This window comes from Ceratotherium simum, chromosome 6 (assembly GCF_057802395.1).
Source record: "Ceratotherium simum simum isolate JZ-2026a chromosome 6, ASM5780239v1, whole genome shotgun sequence".
Lineage (NCBI taxonomy): Eukaryota > Metazoa > Chordata > Mammalia > Perissodactyla > Rhinocerotidae > Ceratotherium > Ceratotherium simum.
Window position 1 is genome coordinate 55190161 of NC_141905.1, and position 26232 is coordinate 55216392.

General features: G+C 42.2%; 1 protein-coding gene across 5 annotated transcripts in view; it reads left to right on the forward strand.

The window, feature by feature from the left end:
• The first annotated feature begins 16214 nt into the window (after nucleotides 1-16214).
• TBC1D12 (TBC1 domain family member 12) overlaps nucleotides 16215-26232 on the forward strand; it is a 102345-nt gene continuing 92327 nt past the window's right edge. For 2 of the 5 annotated variants that reach the window (XM_087432299.1, XM_087432298.1), the window contains exon 1: nucleotides 16215-17227. In XM_087432299.1, the coding sequence (XP_087288425.1) occupies nucleotides 16311-17227 (917 nt within the window). In that variant the 5' untranslated portion in view covers nucleotides 16215-16310. The remainder of the gene's footprint in view (nucleotides 17228-26232) is intronic. The other 3 variants (XM_087432303.1, XM_087432297.1, XM_087432301.1) reach the window with 3 other exon arrangements.

The following is a 26232-nucleotide window of genomic DNA, read 5'->3' on the forward strand; positions in this document are numbered from 1 at the left end:
TCTTCCTCACACACACACACAAAATTAAACATAATACATGTAATGATGTGTGTGTATATCATAATATAATGATAATTTCAGAGGGCATATGAGCTATCTATTTCTGCTTAGCAAGTTACCTTAAAACTTAGAAACTTAAAACAATAATTAACATTTATTATTTCACACAGTTTCTGTGGGTCTGGAATTTAGGAGTGCTTAGCAGGATGGTTCTGCTTCTGGAAGTTGTGCTCTAGATGTCAGTCAAGGCTGCAGTTGTCTGAAGACTTGACTGAGGCTCGAGGATTCACATCTAAGATGGCTCACTCATATGGCTCTTAGCAAGAGGCCTCAGTTCCTTACTGGCTGTTGGCAGGAAGCTTCAGTTTCTCACTATGTGAACCTCTCCGTAGGGCTGCTTGAGTGTCTTCATGACATAACAGCTGGCTTCCCCCGGAGCAAGTTATCCAAGAGAGAGCAAGGGGAAAGCTCTAATGCCTTTTAAGAGCTAGTCTTGGAAGTCATCACTCCCACTATTCAGTTTGTTAGAAGTGAGTCACTTAATTCAGACCACACTCAAAGATAGGGGAAATAGAGTTCACTTTTTGAAGGGACGAGTATCAAAGAATTTGTGGACATATTTAAAAATCTTCAGTGTTGGGTTCAATGAACATTTGAACACCTTTATTTGGACCTGGGTAGACACTGGAATTCAAACACAAATTATTTTCCTATCACCCAGGACTAAAGAAACCAGAATTTTTATATAGGTAGACAAGAAGCAATTTTAGAATACAGGACATTACAGGACTGTGATAGGTTTAAAGCTAAATGGACATGAAGGCGAGATTTAAATCATGGACAGCATGAGGGACTGAGCAGAGGAGAAAGGTTATTTTTCAGCCTGTGTGACTGCCCGTTCATAAAACTTTGTAACTGAGAACTAAATACCAAAGTACGGAGACAGTGACTTATTCTATCTTGTAACGCCCGACACCTAGGTCATTATTTTTTCTTTTTTTTTTTTTTTGTGAGGAAGATCAGCACTGAGCTAACATCTGATGCCAATCCTCCTCTTTTTGCTGAGGAAGATTGGCCCTGAGCTAACATCCATGCCCATCTTCCTCTAATTTATATGGGACGCTGCCACAGCATGGTTTGACAAGCAGTGCATCGGTGCGTGCCCGGGATCTGAACCAGTGAACCCTGGGCCGCCGCAACGGAGCGTGCACACTTAACCTCTTGCGCCACTGGGCCAGCCCCTAGGTCATTATTTTTTATCTACAAATAATCAGTAAATATTTACTGGTTTGTTGAATTAAATTTAACTGATGAATTAAGACGAATTCTAAGTATAGACTCCTGTACCCTGTTGGATTTTTGTAGAATTCTATTACTGTGGTTCTTATGGGTGTTTTCTGTTACCTATTTCTTTGACATGGTCAGCTCTTTTCTGTAGAACTTAGACCAGTCACAGGGGCAGAAATTGGAGGCCCACGAACCAAACTCTGCCAGTGGAACTGTTTCATTTGATTGAAACAGTGTGTGTGTGTATCATATATATTTTTAATTGATTTTTGAATGCCTTTAGGTGGGCATACACTCAGTATGCACTCTCTAGTTCCCCACAGGCCCCACTACTTCCTGTTGTCTAGTATCCATCAGCCTTATCGGTCCAGAAAGGCACTTGAGTGTAAGACCTGTGTGTCTAGATTTTATTTATTATTTTTATTTTTTTATATTTTTATTTTTTCTGGTGAGGAAGATTAGCCCTGAGCTAACATATGCTGCCAATCCTCCTCTTTTTGCTGAGGAAGATTGGCCCTGGGCTAACATCTGTGCCTATCTTCCTCTACTTTATATGTGGGCTGCTGCCACAGCATGGCTTGATATGCAGTGCATAGGTCCGTGCCTGGGATCCGAACCCACGAACCCTGGGCTGCCGAAGTGGAGTGCAGAAACTTAACCACTAAGACACTGGGCTGGCCCCCGCATCTAGATTTTAAATCTCAGGATTACTCTACATAATATTAGTTCAACCTATTCTTGCTCTCCATCCCAAGGGTGAGCTGTTTGCTTTATACCTTTTGGCTTTAGGTCAAAAGCACTGTTTTGGGGGCCAGCCCCAGGGTCCTCGTGGTTAAGTTTGGTGGGCTCCACTTCAGTGGCCCAGGTTTGGTTCCCAGGTGGGGACCTATACCACTTGTCTGTCAGTGGCCATGCTGTGGTGGTGGCTCACATACAAAAAGAGGAAGATTGGCAGTGGATGTTAGTTCAGGGTGAATCTTCCTCAGTGGAAAAAAAAAAAAAAAAGCACAGTTTTGGTAGCCATCTTCCTCTTTAGTTTAGTCAATATCCACCTGCATTCTGCTAAACCCTTATTTTCTCTCTGTCTCTTCTTTCCTTTTCCTCTTAGTCAGCAATCTTTTTTTTTTTTTTTTTTATAAAATGGTCATGACATTTTATTTTATTTTTAATTTTTATTTATTTATTTTTCCCCCAAAGCCCCAGGAGATAGTTGTATGTCATAGTTGCACATTCTTCTAGTTGCTGTATGTGGGACGCGGCCTCAGCATGGCCAGGGAAGCAGTGCGTCTGTGCGCGCCCGGGATCTGAACCCGGGCCGCCTGCATCTGAGCGCACGCACTTAACCGCTAAGCCACAGGGCCAGCCCTTAGTCAGCAATCTTGGTGAATAGTCTCCCTTTCCTACTTCTCTCCATCCCTGCATCCTAAATGGTGTATGGAAAAAAACACGAACATTGAGGACAGAAAGGCTTAGTTTTTACTAATTTTTAAAATGGGGATAAAGGCCAGCCCCGTGGCTTAGCGGTTAAGTGTGCATGCTCTGCTGCTGGTGGCCCAGGTTCGGATCCTGGGCACGCACCAACGCACCACTTCTCTGGCCATGCTGGGGCCGCGTCCCACATACAGCAACTAGAAAGATGTGCGGCTATGACATGCGGCTATCTACTGGGGCTTTGGGGGGGAAATAAATAAATAAATAAAATTATAAAATGGGGATAATGCCTAGCTGTGAGAGAGATAATCTATATATAGCACCTGGCGTGCAAAGGTGTAAACTTAAGAAAGATTCCCCCCTCTTTCTGGCAAGTACTTTTGAGACCTTCTGTGAGGCTTTTTTTTTTTTTTTGGTGAGGAAGATCAGCCCTGAGCTAACATCTGACGCCAATCCTCCTCTTTTTGCTGAAGAAGATTGGCCCTGCACTAACATCGGTGCCCATCTTCCTCTACTTCATATTGGACACTGCCACAGCATGGCTTAACAAGCAGTGCGTCAGTGCGCGCCTGGGATCCGAACCTGTGAACCGCGGGCCGCCAAATCAGAGCACACGCACTTAACCACTGAGCCACTGGGCCAGCCCTCTGTGAGGCTATTTGCACAGCCCTTCTACTTTGGCTCTTTTTCTGTCTTTATTCTCCTCGGTTTACTCATTTATCCTTTTATTAATTCACTTATTCAATAAATATTAATTGGTCACTTACTCTATATCAGCCACTGTGTCAGTGGCTGAGAAAAAGAAAACGATACTATCCCTGCCCTTGTTGAACTTATGGTTTAGTAGCGGGAAGCAGATAGTAATCAAAGATCCATACAAATAGATGTAAAATTTTCAAATTTTAAACATTTTAGTTGTAATTAGTGCCAAAAAGGAGAGAGTATACGGCATTAAGACCTATCATAATAGGAGGATATGACCTCGTCAGAGAAGTCATAGAAGCCTTTTCCTGAAGGAATGATGACTGAGCTGAGATCCAAAGGAAATAGGAGTTAACTCTGTGTGCGTGTGTGTGTGTGTGCGTGTGTGTGCGCGCGTGTGTGTGCGTGTGCGCGCGTGTGTGTGGTGATTAGAACTTCTAGCAGATGGAACAGTATGCACAAAGCCCTGTGATCAAAGGGAGCTCAGCCTTATTACTGGTCAGAGTTTGCTGCTTGCTTTCTTTCTCCCTCTTTCTTCCTCCCTCCCTCCCTCCTTCCTTCCTGCCTTGCCTCCTTCCTCCCCTCTTTCCTTCCTCCTTTCATTTCTTTCTTTCTCCTTGAATGCAGAGAGTTCCTAATACTTTCCTCAGTTCTTCACACGTTAACCCCATTCATCCATGCAAGGACTCTCTGTTGCATTTTTTATTTATCACTATATTCAGTTTTATCCCCTTTCAGCAATTCCTTTCTACTCTCTTCCATAGGCAACCATTTTAATGCACTTAACGTAGATTTAAAAATTTGTTTGTATTCTTGTGAAAATATATCTTTCTATTTTGTGTATATGTATTTTTAATTTATGTAAATGATATTGAATTATTATTCTCATTTCTTTTTTCACTTGGCACTATGTTTCTAATATCCATCCAAGTAGCTCTGTGTATATCTAATCTGTTGTTTCTATTTGTTGCATAGTTCTCCATCATAGTTCATCTACCACTTATCATATATTTACTCCAATTCTGGATTCTCTCCAATTCCTTTCCACTTCAAACAACAACAACTCACACACACTTGAATGAGCATCCTCTAATATGTCCTCTTAGGGACCTGCGAGAAAATCCCTTTGAAGGGTATAACCAGGAGTGCAATTGCTGGGTCATAGGTTATGCGTGCACTTGATTTGACTAAGTCAGGCCAGCTGGGTCTCCAGAATAGCTGCAGTTATCAGAGGTTTTCTGTTATATGGTTATCTCATCCCCATTGCTCTCCAACAGAGCATCCTGGATTCTTCTTTTCAATCATTTTTTCTGTTACCCCCTTTATACTTCACAAATCCATTTTGAGCAAGCCACCAGGGTTCTGTTCTCCCCCAGCAGCCTATATCCAGAGCCAGCTTACCATATCCCCTCCAGGAATTTACAACACACAGTTATATACTAAAGATAATCACCGTCTCCTAAACGAGGTTTCTGTTGTCTTTTCCTAAACATTTAAAGTGCTGTAAGATTATCTCTTAGCCTATAAGTTGTACATTTCTCCATGGGCCCCTTTCAATTCATGAATATTTCTTAGGATTATCTAGTCACTAAGGTGGGCTGGAAGCAGGTTAGACCAAAGAAATTTTTTACTTAGTCTCAAAAGAAGAAATATAAATGGCTAAGTAATACGGGAGGTGGGTGGGGTAGGGGGGAGGTTCAGTGTCATTAGTAATCAAAGAAAAGAAATTTGAAATAGTTAAGAGAAGTCTTTTACTCATATAAAATTTGTAAGTTTTTAAAAGAGATATAATCTATCTTTGGTGAGAACTCAGGAAGATGGGGACTTTCACACAGTGTTGGTGGGGAATGTAACATGTACAACCTTTCTGGAGAGAAATTTGAAAACGTGTATGAAAGGACAAAATAGTAACTTTACAGTGCAGAAACCTGGTAGGCATCATCTTGACGTAGTTATTAAAGTTAGTATCACCAATATTGGGATAAACCAACTTTATGTGCCTCCTGATATGATGCATTGAGAAGGACACAACATCACTTCTGTGATATTCTGACCAAGAATGCATAACCTAAATTTAATTATGAGAAAACATTAGAATAATCTAAACTGAGGGCCACCTTACAAAGTAATTGGCCAATCTTCTTCAGAAGCATCAAGGTCATTCAGGATCAGCTACATAATTGACAGAGCCCAGTTCAAATTAAAGTATGAGGGGCCAGGGCCGGCCCTGTGGCTTGGTGGTTAAGTGCGCGCACTGCAATGCTGGTGGCCCGGGTTCGGATCTGGGGTGCGCATTGAGGCACCACTTCTCCGTCCATCCTGAGGCCGAGTCCCACATACAGCAACTAGAAGGATGTGCAGCTATGACATACAACTATCTACTGGGGCTTTGGGGGGAAAAAATAAAATAAATAAAATCTTTAAAAAAAATTAAAAAAAATAAAGTATGAGGGGCCAGCCCTGTGGGTAGCAGTTAAGTGCACACGCTCTGCTGCTGGCAGCCCAGGTTGGGATCCTGGGAGCGCACCGATACACCACTTGTCAGGCCATGTTGTGGCAGCGTCCTATATAAAGTGGAGGAAGATGGGCACAGATGTTAGCCCAGGGCCAGTCTTCCTCAGCAAAAAGAGGAGGATTGGCATGGATGTTAGCTCAGGGCTGATCTTCTTCACCAAAAGAAAAAAAAATGATTAAGAATTTTAAGACAGCACCAGCAGCACATTAAACCAAATGTGCAGGGCCCTGTGTGACCAGAAGCCCATGAAGCTGGCTCTGAGGTCAGGAAAGACAAAAACAGACTGAGAAACTGTACCCCATTGGGTGGGTAGGAATATGAAAACTAAAAGGAATGCTTGATCCTTTTAGTGGAACAAAATGAAAAATTTGAATAAGATCTGTAGATTAGATGATAGTATTATATCAATGTAAATTTCATTATTTTGATAATTATATTGTGGTTATGTTAGATGTGAACATTTGGGAATCTAAATAAAGAGCATATGGAAATACTTTGTACTGTTTCTGCAAATTTTTCTGTCTCCAATTATTTCAAAATTAAAAATAAAAAAATAAAAGATGTGGGAGATCAATGATCAATGTAGGACTCACTGAAATTCTATGGAAAATAAAGCTTAAAACTAGGTTTTGGAGGATGAATGAGAATTTAATGGGCAGAAGGAAGATTTAATTAGACATAGGAAGAAAACATGTAAAGCAATGCAAAATATTTGGCTTTCAAGTCTAATAAAAAACTAAAATGTATGTTTATATCATTTCCCCATCAATTCCATTTCTAATAAATTTTCCTGAGAAAATAACCAAAGATATGTACAAATATTTATATACAAGGAATTAAATTGCAACAGTGTTTATAACAGTAAACAGTTGGAAACCATCAAAATGTCCAATAATGAGATTGGTTAAATATACTTTATTTCATCCACCGAATGGGAAACAACACAGCAAATTAAATCATCTGTAAAAGAGTATCAATTAATATTCAATTAAAGTTAAAATTGAGGGGCTGGCCCAATGGCATAGCAGTTTAAGTTCGTATGTTCCGCTTCCGTGGCCCAGGGTTTGCTGGTTCAGATCCTGGGTGTGGACCTACTCACTGCTCATCAAGCCATGCTGAGGGGGTGTCCCACACAGAAGAGCTACAACTCTCCAGCTATGATACATAAATATGTACTGGGGCTTTGGGGAGAAAAAAAAGAAAAAGAGGAAGACTGGTAACAGATGTTAGCACAGGGCCGATCTTCTGCAAAAGAACCCCCCAAAAACAAAAAAATAAAAAATTAAATTAAATTAAAATTGATTATTTCTGGGTGATGGGATTGTAGTTTTGTTTTGTTTTGTTTTGTTTTGGTGAGGAAAATTGTCCCTGAGCTAACATCTGTGCCAATCTTCCTCTATTTTTGTATGTGTGATGCCACAAGAGCATGGCTTGATGAGCAGTGCATAGGTCCACGCCCAGATCCAGCCTGCGAACCTCAGGTTGCCGAGGTGGAACGTGCAAACTTAAGCACTACACCACCAGGCCAGCCCCTGTAGCTTTTCCAAAAAAATGTCTATATTCTATTCTCCTGCAAAATGGCTTCCTGTTATACTTTTGTAATCAAAATAAAGACATCATTGAAAAAAAAATTTAACCTACTTCAGGTCTGGCCCCAAATGTTTCTGAAAATACTTACACTTGACAAACTTTAGTCCTCCTTATACTGAATTTATGTAAAACCTCTCATTTGATGTGAGCAGTAGTAACTATTTGCAGAACTGTCATTGTTTTTGAAAGTCTGCCGGCAGTTTTTAAATGCAGGCTTATAGATGCTTTTTCCTCTAAATGTAGCTGAATGCCCTCTTGCAGCATAGAAAATCTTTGCAACTCTTCTTTCTTCAGAGTTCATAACTGAGATATGTATTCGAAAATACATTTCAGAACATTCTTTTTTTGTTTTTTTGAGGAAGACCAGCCCTGAGCTAACATCCTATGCCAATCCTCCTCTTTTTTGCTGAGGAAGATTGGCCCTGGGCTAACATCCATGCCCATCTTCTTCCACTTTATATGGGACACCGCCACAGCATGGCTTGACAAGCGGTGCGTGTGTGAGCACCCGGGATCCGAACCTGGGAACCCCAGGTGCCGGAGCGGAGCTCGTGCACTTAACTGCTGCACCACCAGGCCGGCCCCCTCAGAGCATCCTTTTAAAGAGTTACAATTTACTTAATTTTTAAAATATCATAAAAAGGACAAGTATAAAAATCCAAAAAACTCCATCATTCTTTTTTCATGTCTATCCTTTGTGACCTTTATCAAGCTAGAGATGCAGTTTTATACATCATTGTGATTATAATATGCAATTGTATACCTCTACCTTTTATTTATTTTGTAAAATTTCCCCATATTTCTGCATTTTTATAATTTTAATTATCTTCATAATATTTCACTGATATACCTAGTTTTTCCTACACTTCCCATATTATCAACAATTTAGGTAATTTCTAATTTTTAACAGTTAGACATTTTGCTATAAGCATCTTTGTATAGCTTTTATTCTTTCAAATGATTTTCCTTTGACAGATTCCCAGGAGTAGGATTATAGTGCCTCTTGATATGTGGCATCAGTTTGCTTGCCCAAGGGATCAGTGCGCATTTCTAAAGCATTTCATCTGTCTCTTGGTTTGTGGCTGTCCCTCTGTGGTTTACCAAACAGCAGCTGCTTTGTGATCTTACTATCATTCGTTTCCCACACATATCTCACCCTGCTGAGTTAATCTGCAATACATATCCTCTCAATACTTGTTATCTAACTATAATCCACAACCTTAGTCCTAGTCACCCTCTTTTACCAGCTGAGGCTTTGCCAGGCATGCATGGAATTTAAACCATTTGTGGAAGTTGAAGATGATTTCAGGAGCAATTCAAGTCACACAGTCCCACAGAAGATTGTTCATTCCTATTGCTTTATAAAATTTCTTTTGGATTTTGATGCCGAATTTATTCCATGTCTTGTCAGACAATTTTCAAATGGATATATTGACCACATTTTTGTTTAATTAGTTCATCATCAAAGATTCAGAGCTTTCAGATCAGTATATAGTGAGGACAATCTATGGTTATTTTAGGTTTCACTAGTGCATACTCATACAAAACAAACCATCTTGGGGCCGGCCCCGTGGCTTAGCAGTTAAGTGCACACGCTCCGCTACTGGCGGCCCGGGTTCGGATCCTGGGCGCACACCGACGCACTGCTTCTCCAGCCGTGCTGAGGCTGTGTCCCACATACAGCAACTAGAAGGATGTGCAACTATGACATACAACTATCTACTGGGGCTTTAGGGAAAAAAAAGGAGGAGGATTGCCAATAGATGTTAGCTCAGAGCTGGTCTTCCTCAGCAAAAAGAGGAGGATTAGCACAGATGTTAGCTCAGGGCTGATCTTCCTCACACACACACAAAAAAAACACCATCTTTAGGGTAAACATACATCCATGGATGGTGAAATTATATGCATTCAACAGTATGAACAGGAATCAGCATAAGGCAGTTTCTGAATCATGATTTTGAGGATTATAGATATGGTTAATCTGTTAAGTTGGGAATTTCCTGAGGACCAGAAAGGGTTTTTTTTTTTTTTGGCTGAGGAAGATTTGTCTGGAGTTAACATCTGTTGCAATCTTCCTCTTTTTGCTTGAGGAAGGTTCGCCCTGAGCTAACATCTGTCGCCAATCTTCCTCTATTGTGTATGTGGGACAACGCCACAGCATGCCTGCCAACGAATGATGTAGATCCTCACTCAGGAACCAAACCCAGGCCGCCAAAGTGGAGCATGCTAAACTTAACCACTAGGCCACAGGGCTGGCCCTTAGACAGGTATTTTGATAGTAGTTTTATTCATCCATTTATTCATGTATTCCTTTGATAAATGTTTATTGAACAACTACTATGTGCTTGGCACTGTGCTGTATGCTGTTGCTAAGAAGGTGAATAAAGAAGACGTACTCCCTTTCCTCTTAGAGCTTCCAGTGTGGTGTGTGTGTGTGTGTGTGTGTGTGTATGTGTACAAACACCTGCCCAAAAAGCTATAAAATTAGAGCTAAGAGACTGACTACAAAGAAAAAGAGTGCTATGAAAGCATATAACTGCAGTCTAAGCAGTTGGAGGGGAGGTCAAAGAAGGCTTCTCTGAGGAGGTGATATTAAAACTGAGTCCTGGGCCGGCCCCGTGGGTTGGCGGTTAAGTGCGCGTGCTCTGCTGCTGGTGGCCTGGGTTCGGATCCCGGGCGCACACGGAGGCACCACTTCTCTGGCCATGCTGAGGCCGAGTCCCACATACAGCAACTAGAAGGATGTGCAGCTATGACATACAACTATCTACTGGGGCTTTGGGGGGATATAAATAAATAAATAAAATCTTTAAAAAAAAAATAAATAAATAAATAAAACTGAGTCCTGGGGGCCAGCCTGGTGGCGCAAGCAGTTAAGTGTGCACGATCCCCTGTGGCGGCCCAGGGTTCGCCGGTTCGGATCCGGGCGCGCACCGACGCACCACGTGTTAAGCCATGCTGTGGCGGCATCCCATATAAAGTAGAGGAAGATGGGCACGGATGTTAGCCCAGGGCCAGTCTTCCTCAGCAAAAAGAGGAGGATTGGCGTTGGATGTTAGCTCAGGGCCGGTCCTCCTTACAAAAAACAAAACAAAACAAAACCGAGTCCTGAAGAAAGAGTAGGAGTTAGCCAGATTAACAAAGTAGAGAAGAGCCCTCTAGGCAAGAGAACCAACATGCATGAAGACCTTTAGGGAGAAGGAGCTTATCACATAATTTCAGAAACAGAGAAAAGGGTGATGTGTCTGAGACATGATAAATGAGGAGAAGAGAAATATGAAATGAGGCTGGAGAAGTAGATAAAAGTCAGTATAACAAACACCCAGATCAGCATGGAGAATATCGTAGATGTAGAAGCTTGCAGAAGGAGGTTTTTAGCAGCTAGGGTGAAAAGAAAACCAACATGACTGAAGTTCAGGGAGCCTGGGAGAGAAGTGAGAGAGGAGGCTAGACAGGTTGACAGACTGTGGAGAGCTTTGTAGGTAATGAAAAAGACTTTGTCTCTGGCCTTAAGAGAATAGGAAGCCACTCTATTTGGATTAAGGAAGAACTCTCCCAAAGAATACTCAGAAAAAACAGCCAAAAATGTAGGAAAGAAAAATGGAGACAACAGAGTAGTGAAAACTAAGGAAACTGTGTGTCTTTTAAAAGGTTGAAAGCTAGGGGAAAGAGTGTTTCAAAATGGAGAAAGTTGGGGCCGGCCCGTGGCTTAGCGGTTAAGTGCACGCCCTCCGATACTGGCGGCCTGGGTTTAGATCCCGTGCACCGATGCACCGCTTGTCCGGCCATGCTGAGGCCACGTGCCACATACAGCAACTAGAAGGATGTGCAACTATGACATACAACTATCTACTGGGGCTTTGGGGAAAAAAAGAAGGAGGATTGGCAATAGATGTTAGCTCAGAGCTGGTCTTCCTCAGCAAAAAGAGGAGGATTGGCATGGATGTTAGCTCAGGGCTGATCTTCCTCACAAAAAAGAAAAAAAAAATGGAGAGAGCGATCAACAGTATAAATTCTGTTGGAAGATCAAGCAAGATGGAGACTGAAAACTTTCTATTGGATTAGGGACAAGGAAGTCATTAATGAGAGTAATGAATTGTGGACAGAAGCTAGAATGGAGTAAATGGGAGGTGAGAAAAGGGAGACATTAAAAAGAATCTTTTTTTGGAAATAACCTTAAACTAACAAAGTGTTGCAAACATAAAAATAGTACAAGGGACACTCACATATCTTTCCCAGATTTGCCTACTGTCAATATTTTATCCCATTACTTTATCACTTGCTCTGTGTGTATGTGTGCATGCAGAATTTTTTTTCTGAATCATCTGAATATAAATTACACATATCATGGCCCTTTATCCTAAATACTCCAGTATGCATTTCCTAAGAATAGAAATATTTTCTTATAGAACTGATATAGCAATTATCAACTATAAATATAAATATTTACATTGACACCTTTTATTTAATTCACTGTGCATATGACAATTGTGTCAGTTGATATAATTAATGTCCTTCATAGAATGCTTTCCTTTTCTCTATCTAGCATGAAATCCAGTTTAGGTGGATCTCAATTGGGTGTAATTTTCAGATTGTTTTAATCTTCTTTAATCTTGAACATGTCCACAGCTTTTCTTTGCCTTTTATGATATTGGCATTTTTTGAAAAATAGAGTCCCCCCATTTCATCTTTTCAAATAGAATTTTCCACATTTCCAGTTTACCTGATGATTTTGTGTGATTAGATTGAGTTGTAATTCTTGGCCACATTGTATCCTTCTCAGGGTATCACATCTGGAGGTGCACAATGTGCAAACACCTTTTTCAAGAAGCTTGCTTGTTCAGGGAAGCACAGAGATAAAGTTGTAGCTATAAGGTAGTATTTCCCAACCTTGTCTGTAAATTAGTCACTTGAGTAGCTTTTTTTTTTTGTGAGGAAGATCAGCCCTGAGCTAACATCCCATGCCAATCCTCCTCTTTTTTGCTGAGGACGACCTGCCCTGAGCTAACATCTATTGCCAATCCTCCTCCTTTTTTTCCCTTTTTCTCCCCAAAGCCCCAGTAGATAGTTGTATGTCATAGTTGCACATCCTTCTAGTTGCTGTATGTGGGACGCCACCTCAGCATGGCCGGTCAAGCCACGTGTCGGTGCACTCCTGGGATCCGAACCTGGGCCGCCAGTAGCGGAGCGCGCGCACTTAGCCACTAAGCCACAGGGCCGGTCCCCTCCCATTTTTTTTATTAAGGTAAAATTCACATAAAATAAAGCCATTTAAAATGTACAATTCAGGAGCATTTAGTGCATTTGCAGTGTCATGCAACCACCACTTGTATCTGGCTCCAAAACATTTTCATCACCCAAAAGAAAACCCCACATCCACTAGGCAGTCCCCCCCTATTCCCCCCTCCCCCAGCCAATGGCAATCACCAATCTGTTTTCTTTCTCTAGGGATTTATCTTCTCTGGATAGTTCATATAAATGGAGTTATATAATATGTGACCTTTTGTGCTTGGCTTCTTTCACTTAATTTTTTTGAGATTCATCTACTTTGTAGCGTGTACCAGTACTTCATTCCTTTTTATGGCTAATAGTCCATTGTGTGTATATACCACATTTTGTTTATCCATTCCTCTGTTGATGGACATCTGGGTTGTTTCCATCTTTTGGTTTCTATCAATAGTGCTGCTATGAATATTCATGACAAGTTTTTGTTTGAACATTTGTTTTCAATTCTTTTGAGTATATACCTAGGAGTGGAATTGTTGGGTCATATGGTAATTCTATGTTTAATTTATTAAGGAACTGCCGAACATTTTCCACAGCAGCTGGGTCATTTTACACTTCTACCAGCAACGTATGAGGGTTCCACTTTCTTCATATCGTCTATAACTCTTGTTATTTTCCACTTTTTTTTTTTTGTGAGGAGATCAGCCCTGTGCTAACATCTGCCATTCCTCCTTTTTTTTTTTTTTTTTTTTTGCTGAGGAAGACTGGCCCTGGGCTAACATCCTTGCCCGTCTTCCTCCACTTTATATGGGACGCTGCCACAGCATGGCTTGCCAAGCAGTGCCTCGGTGCGCGCCGCCGGGGATCCGAACCGGAGAACCCCGGGGCAGAAGCAGTGGAGCTCGCACACTAACCGCTTGCGCCATCGGGCGGACTCTTCCACTTTTTTGATTATAGCCATCCTAGTGGGTTTGGCTGGTATCTCTCATTGTGGTTTTGATTTGCATTTCCCTAGTGACTAATGATGTTGAGCATCATTTCATATGCTTATTAATAGCTATTACATACCTTCTTTGGAGAAATGTCTGTTCAAGTCCTTTACCCATTTTTAAATTGGGTTGTCTTCTTGTTGTTGAGTTGTATGAGTTCTTTATATATTCTGAATACTAGCCCCTCATCAGATATTTGATTTGCAAATATTTTCTCTCTTCCTATATTAACTTTTCCACCTGTGTCCTGGAAGTCATTTCTTCTTCTGAAAGATCTTGACAATAAATGTATTGCTAACTATGTCCTTGCCACTTAGTCCTTCCTTAGGGACTTTAAAAATGCTCATTATAAAAGACACTTGAGGGGCTGGCCCTGTGGCGTAGTGGTTAAGTGCGCAGGCTCTACTGCTGGCAGCCTGGTTCAGATCCTGGGTGTGCTCCAACGCACCGCTTGTCAGGCTATGCTCTGGCGGCATCCCACATAGGGTGGAGGAAGATGGGCACAGATGTTAGCCCAGGGCCAGTCTTCCTCAGCAAAAAGAGGAGGATTGGCATCAGATGTTAGCTCAGGGCTGATCTTCCTCACAAAAAAAAAAAAAATGAAAAGACATTTGATGTTTCTTAAACTGGGTGCATGGATGTCCATTTTATTTACATATTTTATTATTACTTTTTTTTGTGTGTGAGGAAGACTGGCCCTGAGCTAACATCTGTGCCCATCTTCCTCCACTTCGTATGGGATGCCGCCACAGCATGGCCTGACAAGCCGTGGGTCAGTGCGTGCCTGGGATCTGAACCCAGTTAACTGCTACGCCACCAGCCAGCCCCTATTATTACTCTTATATACGGGTTATATTCACTCCTTTGTGTATATGTATATACATATTTACAAGAAAAAATGTTTTAAAGGCTTGACAATCCTGCTTCCTCTAATTACTACTCCATTCTCTTATTTCTGTCCTCTCATTGACATACTTCTAGAATGAATGGTCTCTATTTGCCACTTCATTTTTTCCACAACTAGTGCCTAATTCCCTGCAGTACAACTTTTTGTCCATCCCGAAATAATAACACCTTTGAGTCTCTGCCCCACCTCTATCTTTACTCTTTCTTCCTAGGTGATGTCACTCATGACTCACCTAGTTGCATTATGTAGATGACTCTTCAATCTGCCTCTCCAAACCTAAGCCGTAACCCAAGTTTTAGAACTCTAACTATATGCTGGATATTCCCAGGCTTTTACTTTACCAGATATATTTCTCCTATTTTTTTATTTGTTTTAATTTTTAAAATTTTTTGTTCATTGCAGTAACATTAGTTTATAACATTGTATAATATTTATTTTTATTTTTTTTAATTTAAAAAATTTTTTGTTCATTGCAGTAACATTAGTTTATAACACTGTATAAATTTCTGGTGTACATCATTATACTTCTATTTCTGCATAGATACATCATGTTCACCACCCAAATACTAATTACAACCCATCACCACACACACATGCCTAATTATCCCTTTCGCCCTCCTCCCTCCCCCCTTCCCCTCTGGTAACCACCAATCCAATCTCTGTCTGTATGTGTGTGTTTGTTGTTGTCAGTATCTACTACTTAATGAGTGAGATCATATGGTATTTGACCTTCTCCCTCTTATTTCCTCTATTAATCAATTTTTTTTCCAATCCAAATCCCTACTTCTTCAAACCACATCAGTTTCACTCTAAAGTGAAATAAGTTTTGTAATAATTGCTGGTTCCTCCCTCTTCAATTACTCCTTATATCTGATCAGTTATCATGTCTTGTGATTTCTAGTTTAAATACACTTCATTTCCACTCAATCGTTATTACCCCATTTTAATCCATTATCGTGAGGTGCTAGAATTATTTCAATGGCCTGTCTCTGCCTGACTCCACTTCCTCTCCCTCCTTGAGTGATAATGGAAATCTTTAAGAAGAGTGATATGATGAAATGTGTTAGATAAGAGAGAGAATTTTGGTAGTATTGTGGAAGATGGAGTGGAGAAGGCAGCGTGTTGGCATGAGGCGATGAAGCCCTAAATTGTGGCAATGGCGATGGAGAAGACGGATGTAAAAGCTTAAAGTCGACTGGTGACCAATTAGAGCTGGAAGGACTATTCACATCTAACATCCTGTATTCTATTCCCATAAACTAAGTACGTCAAGAGAATATTTGCTAAGTGAGCCATACCCGTGCTTCTGTTAAGAACTGTCATGCTTAACTGTCATGCTCAGAGTGAGCCAACCAGCTTCCACCATCCAGATGCGGATCCCAGATTGGCGGCCAGAGTGTTCTGGAGCGGGGCTCTCTAGCTACCGTCTCTATGGTTCGAGGAATCTCCAGGTCCGGGCTCGAACGGTCCGGCTTTTGCGCGTGCGCGAGCACAGGCGCGTGCCCGCCCTCCCGCAACTGCCAGAACCCTGGCGTGGGAGGGGTAGGTGTGGGAACGTTGCGGCGGCTGCCGCCGCGGCCCCAGCACGGAGGGCTGTTCCCGGGCCGAGCCTGCGCCGGGGAGTCTTCCGCCGCCACCTCGGGCGGCGCTCACCGGGGCCCCGATGGTGGGTCCAGAGGATGCCGGAGCCTGCTCGGGGAGAAACCCCAAGTTGCCCCCTGTGCTGGCGCCCGAGCCCGCGGGCCAGGACGGGAAGATGATCCGGGCCACGGGCGGCTTTGGCGGAGGCGCCGGCGCTGTGGAGCCGCCGGAGGAGGAGGAGGAGACGCCGCCTCAGCAGCTCCTTCGGCGTTACCTCGCGGCGGCCGGGGGGCAACTGGAGCCTGGGCTGTGCTACTGTCCGCTCCCCGTCGGCCAGCCCCGCGCCCCGGCGGACGCCTGCCCGCCGGACTCGGGCTCCAAGCACCGCGGCGCGGAGGCGGCGGATACCTGCACGCCGCGGCACGGAGGCATGACCAACGGGGACTCGGGCTTTCTGCCGGGCCAGGACTGTCACGACCTGGAGGAGGCTCGCGGGCTGGCCCGCGCCGGCGGCCGGGAGCCGCGCCCCCGCCGCCTCTGCCTGGAGGGGCCTGGCGACGAGGGCGCGGACGGCGCGGGCAGCCCGTCCAACTGGGCCGCGCAGCTCGAAGACCCGCTGCGGAGCTGCTGCCTGGCGGCGGCGGACCCCGAAGAGCCCGAGGGCGCGGCTAGCGGCTCGAGGGGCAGCCCGGCCAGCGGCGGCAGCAGCAGCGAGGACTTGGAGCCGCCGGGAGCCGGCACCAGGGGTCCCGAGGAGGGCGCGACCCCCGCCACCGCCGCCGAGAGGACTAGCGGGTGCGCGGGCGCCGAGCCGCGCCTCGGCTTCTCGGACGTTCTCTTGAACTCTCGGAACACGTTCGAGGTGAGCCGCCGCCAGAGCGGCCAGGACCACCTGCTGCCGGCCGGCCCGCCGGCGGCCTCGCCCGCCGTGGAGCAGGGCCCCGCGGGGACCTCGACCTGGGCTCGACGGAGCGGCGGCTTCGCCGACTTCTTCGTCAGGTACAGCGCAGGCTGCGCGGGGCTCGGGGCGGGTTCGGGGCCGGGTCCGGGAGCTGGCGGAGGGCGGCTTGGGGGCCGCCTCCGTGGGGGCGCTCGCTTGCGTCAGGATTTAGCTTTGATGTGTCAGGAGGAAGAGCAACTGGGTCTATGTTGGGTTGTCTATAGAAGTTGTGAGCTCTGGGCAGCGAATCTTTCTGTGCCCCTGTTGGCTGGAGGCTGTACCTGCCATTCCTACCTGGTTTCTGTGTATTCAGGTCTTGCCATCGTGCTAGTGCCGTATTTACAGTTTTGCCTCTTCCGGAGAAGCAGACAACTTTCTCCGTCCCCATTTTTTTTTTTGTTCAATTGTACTACATGGATTAGGGTTGGAGTGGGGCGGTGCGGCGGTATGTGTGTACGAGTGTGGTTGTGAAAGAGAAAGGGAAGTCATTTTACAGAGCTATTTGCGTGGAGTCCAAACCTATTCAGGTAGTTGGAAGAATTCTTGAAATTAGAAGTGGTTGTGTTTCATAGTGGTTAACCGTTTGTTTCAGTAACCTTTATTAAAATGCAGTTTGGCGTTTAGAATTTGGTTCTAGCCGTTAAAGCCAAATTACTCTGGCGCTTTATCTAGAAAATTTCTCTTCTCTGCTTCTGCCAGATAGGCCTCCACTGTTTTCAGCAACTTCTTTTTAATCTTGTATGGTATTGTATATGTGACTTGACCTGCTATTCTTGAAATTAAATTAGAGTGCTGGACATTGCAGATTTCAGTGTGGGACTTTGATAGGGATAAATAAGTAGTCAGAAAATATCCATCTCAATGCACATTAATGAAAAAGCAATTTCCCTTGAGTCAGATTTTGACACGCTTTTTTCTTTTAAAGTCTCTAGGCAAATAGGAAAGTATTCACAACTTGTAAAACCTTCTGTTTCAGAGTTCTCTCTTTTGTGTTTTTGTTGCCTTTTCAGGGATCTCGACAAAAAACCAGAAATAAAAGAAACAAATTTTGCAGCTCAAGTTTTAGAGGATTATACAATTAGTGTGCATATTTGTAGACACACAGGCACAATTTTCTGACTGTAATTAATATTTCTTATTCCTTTTCCCACTTTATTATCCCTTACTTTTCCTGCTTGTATAAACTTACAAATAGATTATGAAGTTGTTTAAATCAAGATTGGAAATCCTAATTTTTTGTTACTCATAGGACAAAATATATAGTAGTGAGATCTGTATTTGTGCCTATAATGGCAAAAATATACTTAAAGCTTGTAGTGGCGATATTTTAAAAGCTCTCAAGATGAGTTAAGTTTATATATTTGTGACCTTATGTGACCTTTAGTTGTTTATTGATCCTGTTGTGATGTCAGGTGTCAGGCACGTTTAGACCTGGGAAGGGGCTTTGGAGATCAGTGATTCAACCAGTATACCCAGAGTACATGCTCTGAGTTGAGAATAGAGATGATTTGGACAGTGGTCGCTGATTTAGAGGTGGAGTGCAGGCTAGTGGGGATTAGGTTTGAAGACATATACCTATATATATATATATATATATATATATATATATATATATATACATACACACACATCGCAATTTATGAACAGTAACAAAGCAAATCTATTGTAAGAGGCATTCATATTGTTAACAGTAGGAATTTTGATATAATTTAAAAGATTTTCTTTAACCCGCAGTCTATTAGGACTTTTTTTTTTTTTTTTGTGAGGAAGATCAGCCCTGAGATAACATCCGATGCCAATCCTCTTCTTTTTGCTTGAGGAAGATTGGCCCTGAGCTAACATCCGTGCCCATCTTTCTCTACTTTATATGGGACGCTGCCACAGCATGGCTTGACAAGCGGTGCGTCGGTGCACGCCTGGGACCGAACCTTCGAACCCTCGGGCCGCCACACGGGGAGCGTGCACTTAACCACTACAGCACTTGGCCGGCCCCTGGACTTTAGTTAATATAGCTAGTTGACATTCATATGGCCACACTAATCATGTGTATCAGAGCACTGGATTTGAAGTCAGAAAACTCAGGTGCTCTGAAGTTAATTTCTCTAAGTCTCATTTTTCTTAATTGAGATCTGAATGTCAAGATTCTAGGTGTTATTGCTTCCTTTATATAACATTCTTGGGAAAGGGCAGAGTCAGACAGAGGCACAATTTTTCCTTTAGGAAAGGGCAGAGTCAGACAGAGGCACAATTTTTCCTTTAGCATTTAGCCAAAACCTTTACTGAATTCTCAACACCTTAAAGGGAGAGATTATGACATCTGTCTCTGAATCTACAATACCTAGTGCTGATTTGAATAACTCCACTCAGATTGTGTTGAAGTGGCAACTTTCATGGACTCGCCTTCTTTATTGTTCTCTGGATAGTGTTATTTTGAATAAATATTCCATCCCCAGGCAGAATAATCAGAAATTTCTCTTGCCCCTGAGACCTGAGAGGTTTTTTCTTCCTGTGCACGGTTGTCATTCTCAACTCTGAAGCTCCAGGTGAAGGCTCCCTTTGGGGATACCTTGTTCTAGGATGTGTTCTTGTTCTTGGGTACAACCCCTACCCCACTTCAGTTTTCGATGATGAAGCTCACTGTCTCGAGAAGGTAGTTTAGTTAGCTAATGGCAGACCTGCAATTAGAAACCAGGATTCCTAGGCCGGCCCGGTGGCTTAGCGGATAAGTGCGCACGCTCCGCTACTGGTGGCCCGGGTTCGGATCCTGGGCGCACACCAACGCACCGCTTCTCTGGCCATGCTGAGGCCGCGTCCCACATACAGCAACTAGAAGGATGTGCAGCTATGACATACAACTATCTACTGGGGCTTTGGGGAAAAAAAAAAAAAGGAGGAGGATTGGCAATAGATGTTAGCTCGGAGCTAGTCTTCCTCAGCAAAAAGAGGAGGATTAGCATGGATGTTAGCTCAGGGCTGATCTTCCTCACAAGAAAATAAATAAATAAAGAAACCAGGATTCCTGATTTTCAGTCCAGGTTTACATCTGTTCATCTGCAGCTTTTTTCTCTCCCACCTGATTATCCTCCATCTTTCCCTTCTTTCCACTTCCTCTCTTTCTCTTACCTGGGCAAAAATCTGTAACAGAAATACTTTTATTATTATTATTTTTTTTGTGAGGAACATCAGCCCTGAGCTAACATCCATGCCAATCCTCCTCTTTTTGCTGAGGAAGACCAGCAAGACCAGCCCTGAGCTAACATCTGTTGCCAATCCTCCTCCTTTTTTTTTTCTCTTTTTCTCCCCAAAACCCCAGTAGATAGTTGTATGTCATAGTTGCACATCCTTCTAGTTGCTGTATGTGGGACGCCGCCTCAGCATGGCCAGACAACTGGTGCGTAGGTGCGCGCCCGGGATCCAAACCCGGGCCACCAGTAGCAGAGTGCTCGCACTTAACAGCTAAGCCACGGGGCCGGCCTCCACAGAAATACTTTTAAAGAATAGTTTCATGTTTGTTTTAACTTAAGTAAAGAGAGGGGAACATTTTATAGCAATGTATTTATTCCTACAATATTATGTTCAATTAAGACACTTCATTGACAGGTGCTTCATTGAGTAGGGGAGAAATCAGTAGGTCATAAAGGAATTTGGTCCAGGATGGGGCTGCTGTCATTGTCTCCTGCTTGCCTTCCCTTCCAGGGCGAGGTGAGTTCTGTTTCAGTCCCTGTTGGGGAGTGCCTCAGCTTCACATGGGCATTTCTCAGTGTTTATAGTGACTTGACTGTGGAAGACCTAGAGGTAACATTCTCTCAGATCCTTGGCCCTTTCCTCTCTATAAAATTTGAAATGCTAGGTGGGTACCAATATCCCCACTATCACCAACTCAGCAGTGAGGAGGAAGTGAAAACTAAAAAAAACTCTCTTGTGTTTCCAGGCTAGCCTTTGTTCCTCAAGGATCTGTTTTAAAAATAAAGTAGCTTTAAACCATTTTTATGGGTCCTTTAAACAAATTCATGTCTTGTTTTCAAACTAGAATGGTTTATTTTATTTTATTTATTTATCGTGAAATTTTTGTGGTACATTATTGTTTGTCACTCACCATATAAATGCATCCCTTCACCCCTTGTGCCCACCCCTCAGCCCCCTTGCCCCTGGTAACCACCGAATAGTTCTCTCTGTCCCGTGTGTTGGTTTATCTTCTGCATATGAGTGAAATCCTGCAGTGTTTGTCTTTCTCTTTCTGGCTTATTTCGCTTAACATAATACCCTCCAGTTCCGTGCATATTTTGTAAATGGGACTATTTTGTCTTTTTTATGGCTGAGTAGTATTCCATTGTGTGTGTGTGTGTATATATATATATATATATATATATATATATATATGTATACACACACCTCATCTTCTTTATCCAATCATCAGTCGAGGGACACTTGGGTTGCTTCCATGTCTTGGCTATAGTGAATAATGCTGCAGTGAACATAGGGGTGCATAAGCCTCTTTGGATTGTTGATTTCAAGTTTGTTGGGTAGATACCCAGTAGTGGTATAGCTGGATCATAAGGTATTTCTATTTTTAATTTTTTTTAATTTTATTTATTTTTTGTGAGGAGATCAGCCCTGTGCTAACATCTGCCAATCCTCCTCTTTTTTTGCTGAGGAAGACTGGCCCTGGGCTAACATCCATGCCCATCTTCCTCCACTTTTTTTTGTTTTTTTAAGATTTTATTTATTTATTTTTCCCCCAAAGCCCCAGTAGATAGTTGTCTGTCATAGCTGCACATCCTTCTAGTTGCTGTATGTGGGATGCGGCCTCAGCATGGCTGGAGAAGCAGTGCGTCGGTGCGCGCCCGGGATCCGAACCCGGGCCGCCAGCAGCGGAGCGCGCGCACTTAACCGCTAAGCCACGGGGCTGGCCCTCTTCCTCCACTTTATATGGGATGCCGCCAAAGCATGGCTTGCTAAGCATTGCGTTGGTGCGCGCCTGGGATCCGAACCCTCGAACCCTGGGCTGCCGCAGCGGAGCGCACGCGCTTAACCGCCTGCACCACCTGGCTGGCCCCTATTTTTAATTTTTTGAGGAATCTCCATACTGTTTTCCATAGAGGCTGCGCCAGTTTGCATTCGCACCAACAGTGAATTAGGGTTCCCATTTCTCCACAGCCTCTCCAGCATTTGTTGTTTTTTGTCTTGGTGTAGAATGGTTTATTTTTTAGGTAGATATACTTTGTAGATGTATTTTTTTAAAACCATTTAGTACTGTTGAGGCTTGTGTCTCCTGGTAGTGTTGATAATTTTTTTACAAAGTCTTTGTGATGAATCATAAGGATTTTTTGGCCTTAATGGGCATAGCTAAGGTAAGGTAGGGAAGAAAGCATTGAAGATTTTTTTTTTTGTCTGAAAAAAAATTGACTTTATAGATTCTGGAACATGTAGATCCATGTAGCTTTCCCTGTAATTATTGACTTCCAAAACTTCCTAAATGTTGTGGCAAAAAACTATTTTCACAGAGCCCTTTTTATTACAGTTAGGCTGAATAGGAAAGATTAAAGGCTCTTTTAGTGATTTCTTGTCACATCTAGGCAGTTGCCATTCTCCCCAACATGCAAGTTGTTGAGAATATATACTTTTTGTTAATTATGGTATTGAGAATTTAAAATTCCTACAGTTATAATTTTTCTAAATTTAAGGTTCTCAAAAACAACAAAATCGACCACATCCTTTTTCTCAACCAGAAGTTACACAGATTGACAAATCATAATTCACCTGACTGAGCCATCATAGACCTCTGTCAGAAAGGGCTCCGTTATTTGTTCCACAGTGTGTATTCTTCCCAGCCAACTAAAATAAAAACTACAGTACCCAAAACCAGTTTCTCAAAAAAAATTCCTTCAACATCTCAATAAAGAAAAGGCAAAATATCAAACTTCTAAGTTTTTTGTTTTTTTAATTAATTTGTTTTTTTGTGAGGAAGATTGGCCCTGAGCTAACATCTGTGCCCATCTTCCGCCGCTTTGTTGTATGGGATGCTGCCACAGCATGGCTTCACGAGCGGTGCGTCGGTGTGCGCCCGGGATCTGAAGCTGTGATCCCTGGGCCGCGGAAGTGGAGCAGTTAACCACTTGTGCCACTGGGCCGGCCCCTCTGATAAGTTTTAAAAGATTTTTGTAGTTTCCCAAAGCAAGCAGTTCTTTTTTTTTTGTAAATTTTATTTATTTATTTATTATTTTTATTTTTTTTGTGAGGAAGATCAGCCCTGAGCTAACATCCATGCCAGTCAGCCTCCTCTTGCTGAGGAAGACTGGCCCTGGGCTAACATCCATGCCCATCTTCCTCCACTTTATGTGGGATACCGCCACAGCATGGCCTGACAAACCGTGCATCGGTGCGCGCCGGGGATCTGATCCGAACCTGGGCTGCCAGCAGCGGAATGCGCACTTAACCACTATGCCACAGGGTAGGCCCCAGCAGTTCTTTAATACAGGTTTGGTATAATTATTTATAAGGAGAATGAAGGAATATCTTGATCTAAATATTAAATTTTTGTTACTACAAGAGATTATAAAAATAAATGCAGAAGTATTCCTTTCTGTGTCACTAATGAAACTCTTTTGGACATTACTTATATGTTAATATAACTAAAATGTTTAAAATGTTAGAAAAGTTGAAAGAATGTGTAATTAATTTCTCTAGAATAAAAATAAGAGTCTATTAGGATTTTAGTGTTGTGAAGCTACCCATTATAATATTAGATTGGGGAGCTAATGGCTCAAGAGCCTTTTGTATCTTTTCCCTGTGTCTGACCATTTCCTCCCATCAGATCCAGTATTTTCTTAAAACAAACAAACCAACTAATCACAAAACACTATAGGGCTCAACACTAAACCATTGGAAATTCAGCGTTCAAGGACTTCACTTTAGAAATTCATTTGTGATTTTAAGGTGGATGGTTACAGATGTGATAATCTGAATATATATTAGGTAGAAAGTATTGGGAAACTCCAATTTTTGTAGGGCTAAGATAATTTTAAGCACTCAAACATATTATTTTGAAGTGCTAAACTAAATTAACATTTTAACACTATACCCCAATAAGCAAAGAAGACTATAACTCTAAGATTAACTTGGAGTTACTTGTTTGGTAGAAATTTTCCGAACTATTCAAAATAGGCATAGAGATTTACTTTTTATTTTTTAAGATATTTTTTATTTTAGAATAGTTTTAGATTTACAGAAAAGTTGCAAAGATTGTACAGAGGGTCTGGTAAACCCTTCACCCAGTTCCCCTATTGTCAACATCACATTACTGTGGTATATTTGTCACAACTAAGAAACCAACATTTGTACATTACAATTAATTCAACTTCACACTTTAGCATAGAGCTATTGACTAAAAAGATTTTCTTTGGGGAGCAATTGTATTTTACTGTAAAATCAGAAATGTTTAAAGTAGAGAGGGCCGGGCCTGTGGCTTAGCGGTTAAGTGCACACGCTCCGCTACTGGCGGCCCAGGTTCGGATCCCGGGCGCGCACTGACGCACTGCTTCTCCGGCCATGCTGAGGCCGCATCCTGCATGCAGCAACCAGAAGGATGTGCAACTATGACATACAACTATCTGCTGGGGCTTTGGGGGGAAAAAAAGGAGGACGATTGGCAATAGATGTTAGCTCAGAGCCAGTCTTCCTCAGCAAAAAGGAGGAGGATTAGCCCGGATGTTAGCTCAGGGCTGATCTTCCTCACACACACACAAAAATAATAACAAATAAAAATTAAAAAATAAATAAATAAAGTAGAGAGAACTTCAGGGATCACTTTATTCATCCTTTAATACTCTATGGAAAATTGGCAGTGCCATTATCAGAGAAATCTTTTATTTGCTAGATATCACCTAGTAAGTGGTATTAATTTAATACTGGAAATGAGTTAGACATAGTGATAAGTTGCTCTTTAGGGGGCCTAGAGCAGTGATTTTCAAAGCTTTTCAAAGTTCAGGCTATTTGGGGCGGTATTTACAAGGTTTAACAACCAGTACCTATTTGCCTCTAGAAAAAAAATATGAAAGTATATCTTAATTCTACATAATTTCATATTTTTCCAAAATTACTTTCATATGTTTCCTTTGTAAGTTGTTTTTTTTGATTCTTGAAATATTCCTGTGACCTAGGCAGGGTAGGATTTATTTTTATTTTACAGTTATTTGCCCAAAGTCAGATAGTCTAGCTCTGATTCTTTTATTATTAACTGTGGATCTGATTCCTAACTGTGGATCTGATTCCTAGAGTTTGAAGTTAATGTGCAGATTTCTATGAATTATAAGAAGTTGACGAACAAAAACACAGCTTTTGGTGTAGTAAAAGTATTATTGGCTTGAGAGATAAGAAATTTGGCTTTTGTCCTGGGTAGCTGCTTCTGCCATTAAATAATTGTGTGACCTTAGGCACATCACTAAATTTCTAGACTTCAGTTTCCTCATCCGTGAAACTAGGAGATTCAGAGTCTCTTCCAGCTCTAATATACTGTGATCTTATATTACACGATTCTCTTGCACACACTGTACTAGACCTCAAATATTTGCTGGCTAAATATTACAAATGTGGACAGAGTTAAAGAGGATGCTTAAAAAAAACAGGATGTTTTTTCATCTGTAAAATGAGAAGGTTGCCAGAGATGGAAATATCCCCTTCAACTCTAAATTCTGCTTTGAACATTTTTTTTCAGTAAAGGTCTAACTTTCTGCCGTAGTAATCATGCTAAACATTAGTGATCTTTGTTTAGTTTCTCATATGTAGACAGTACAGACCAGCCACTCTAATTTTTTTCTTTAGCAAATTCTAGATCTTCTTTTTCGTTATAATTTCTTTGAAGTAGAAGAGAGAGAATAGGATAAGTTAATTCTAGTTAATCAATGAACTGAAATTTGAAACTTTAACTTTCAGATTGTGAGTTATTTCTCGAAGGTTGCCAGTGGCCCGCTTTGGCAAACTAATAGCCTAATGCAGTAGTTCCTAGCCTTCGTTATACTTCAAAATTATCTAAACGCACGTGTGAAAAAATTAGATTCTCCAGAAT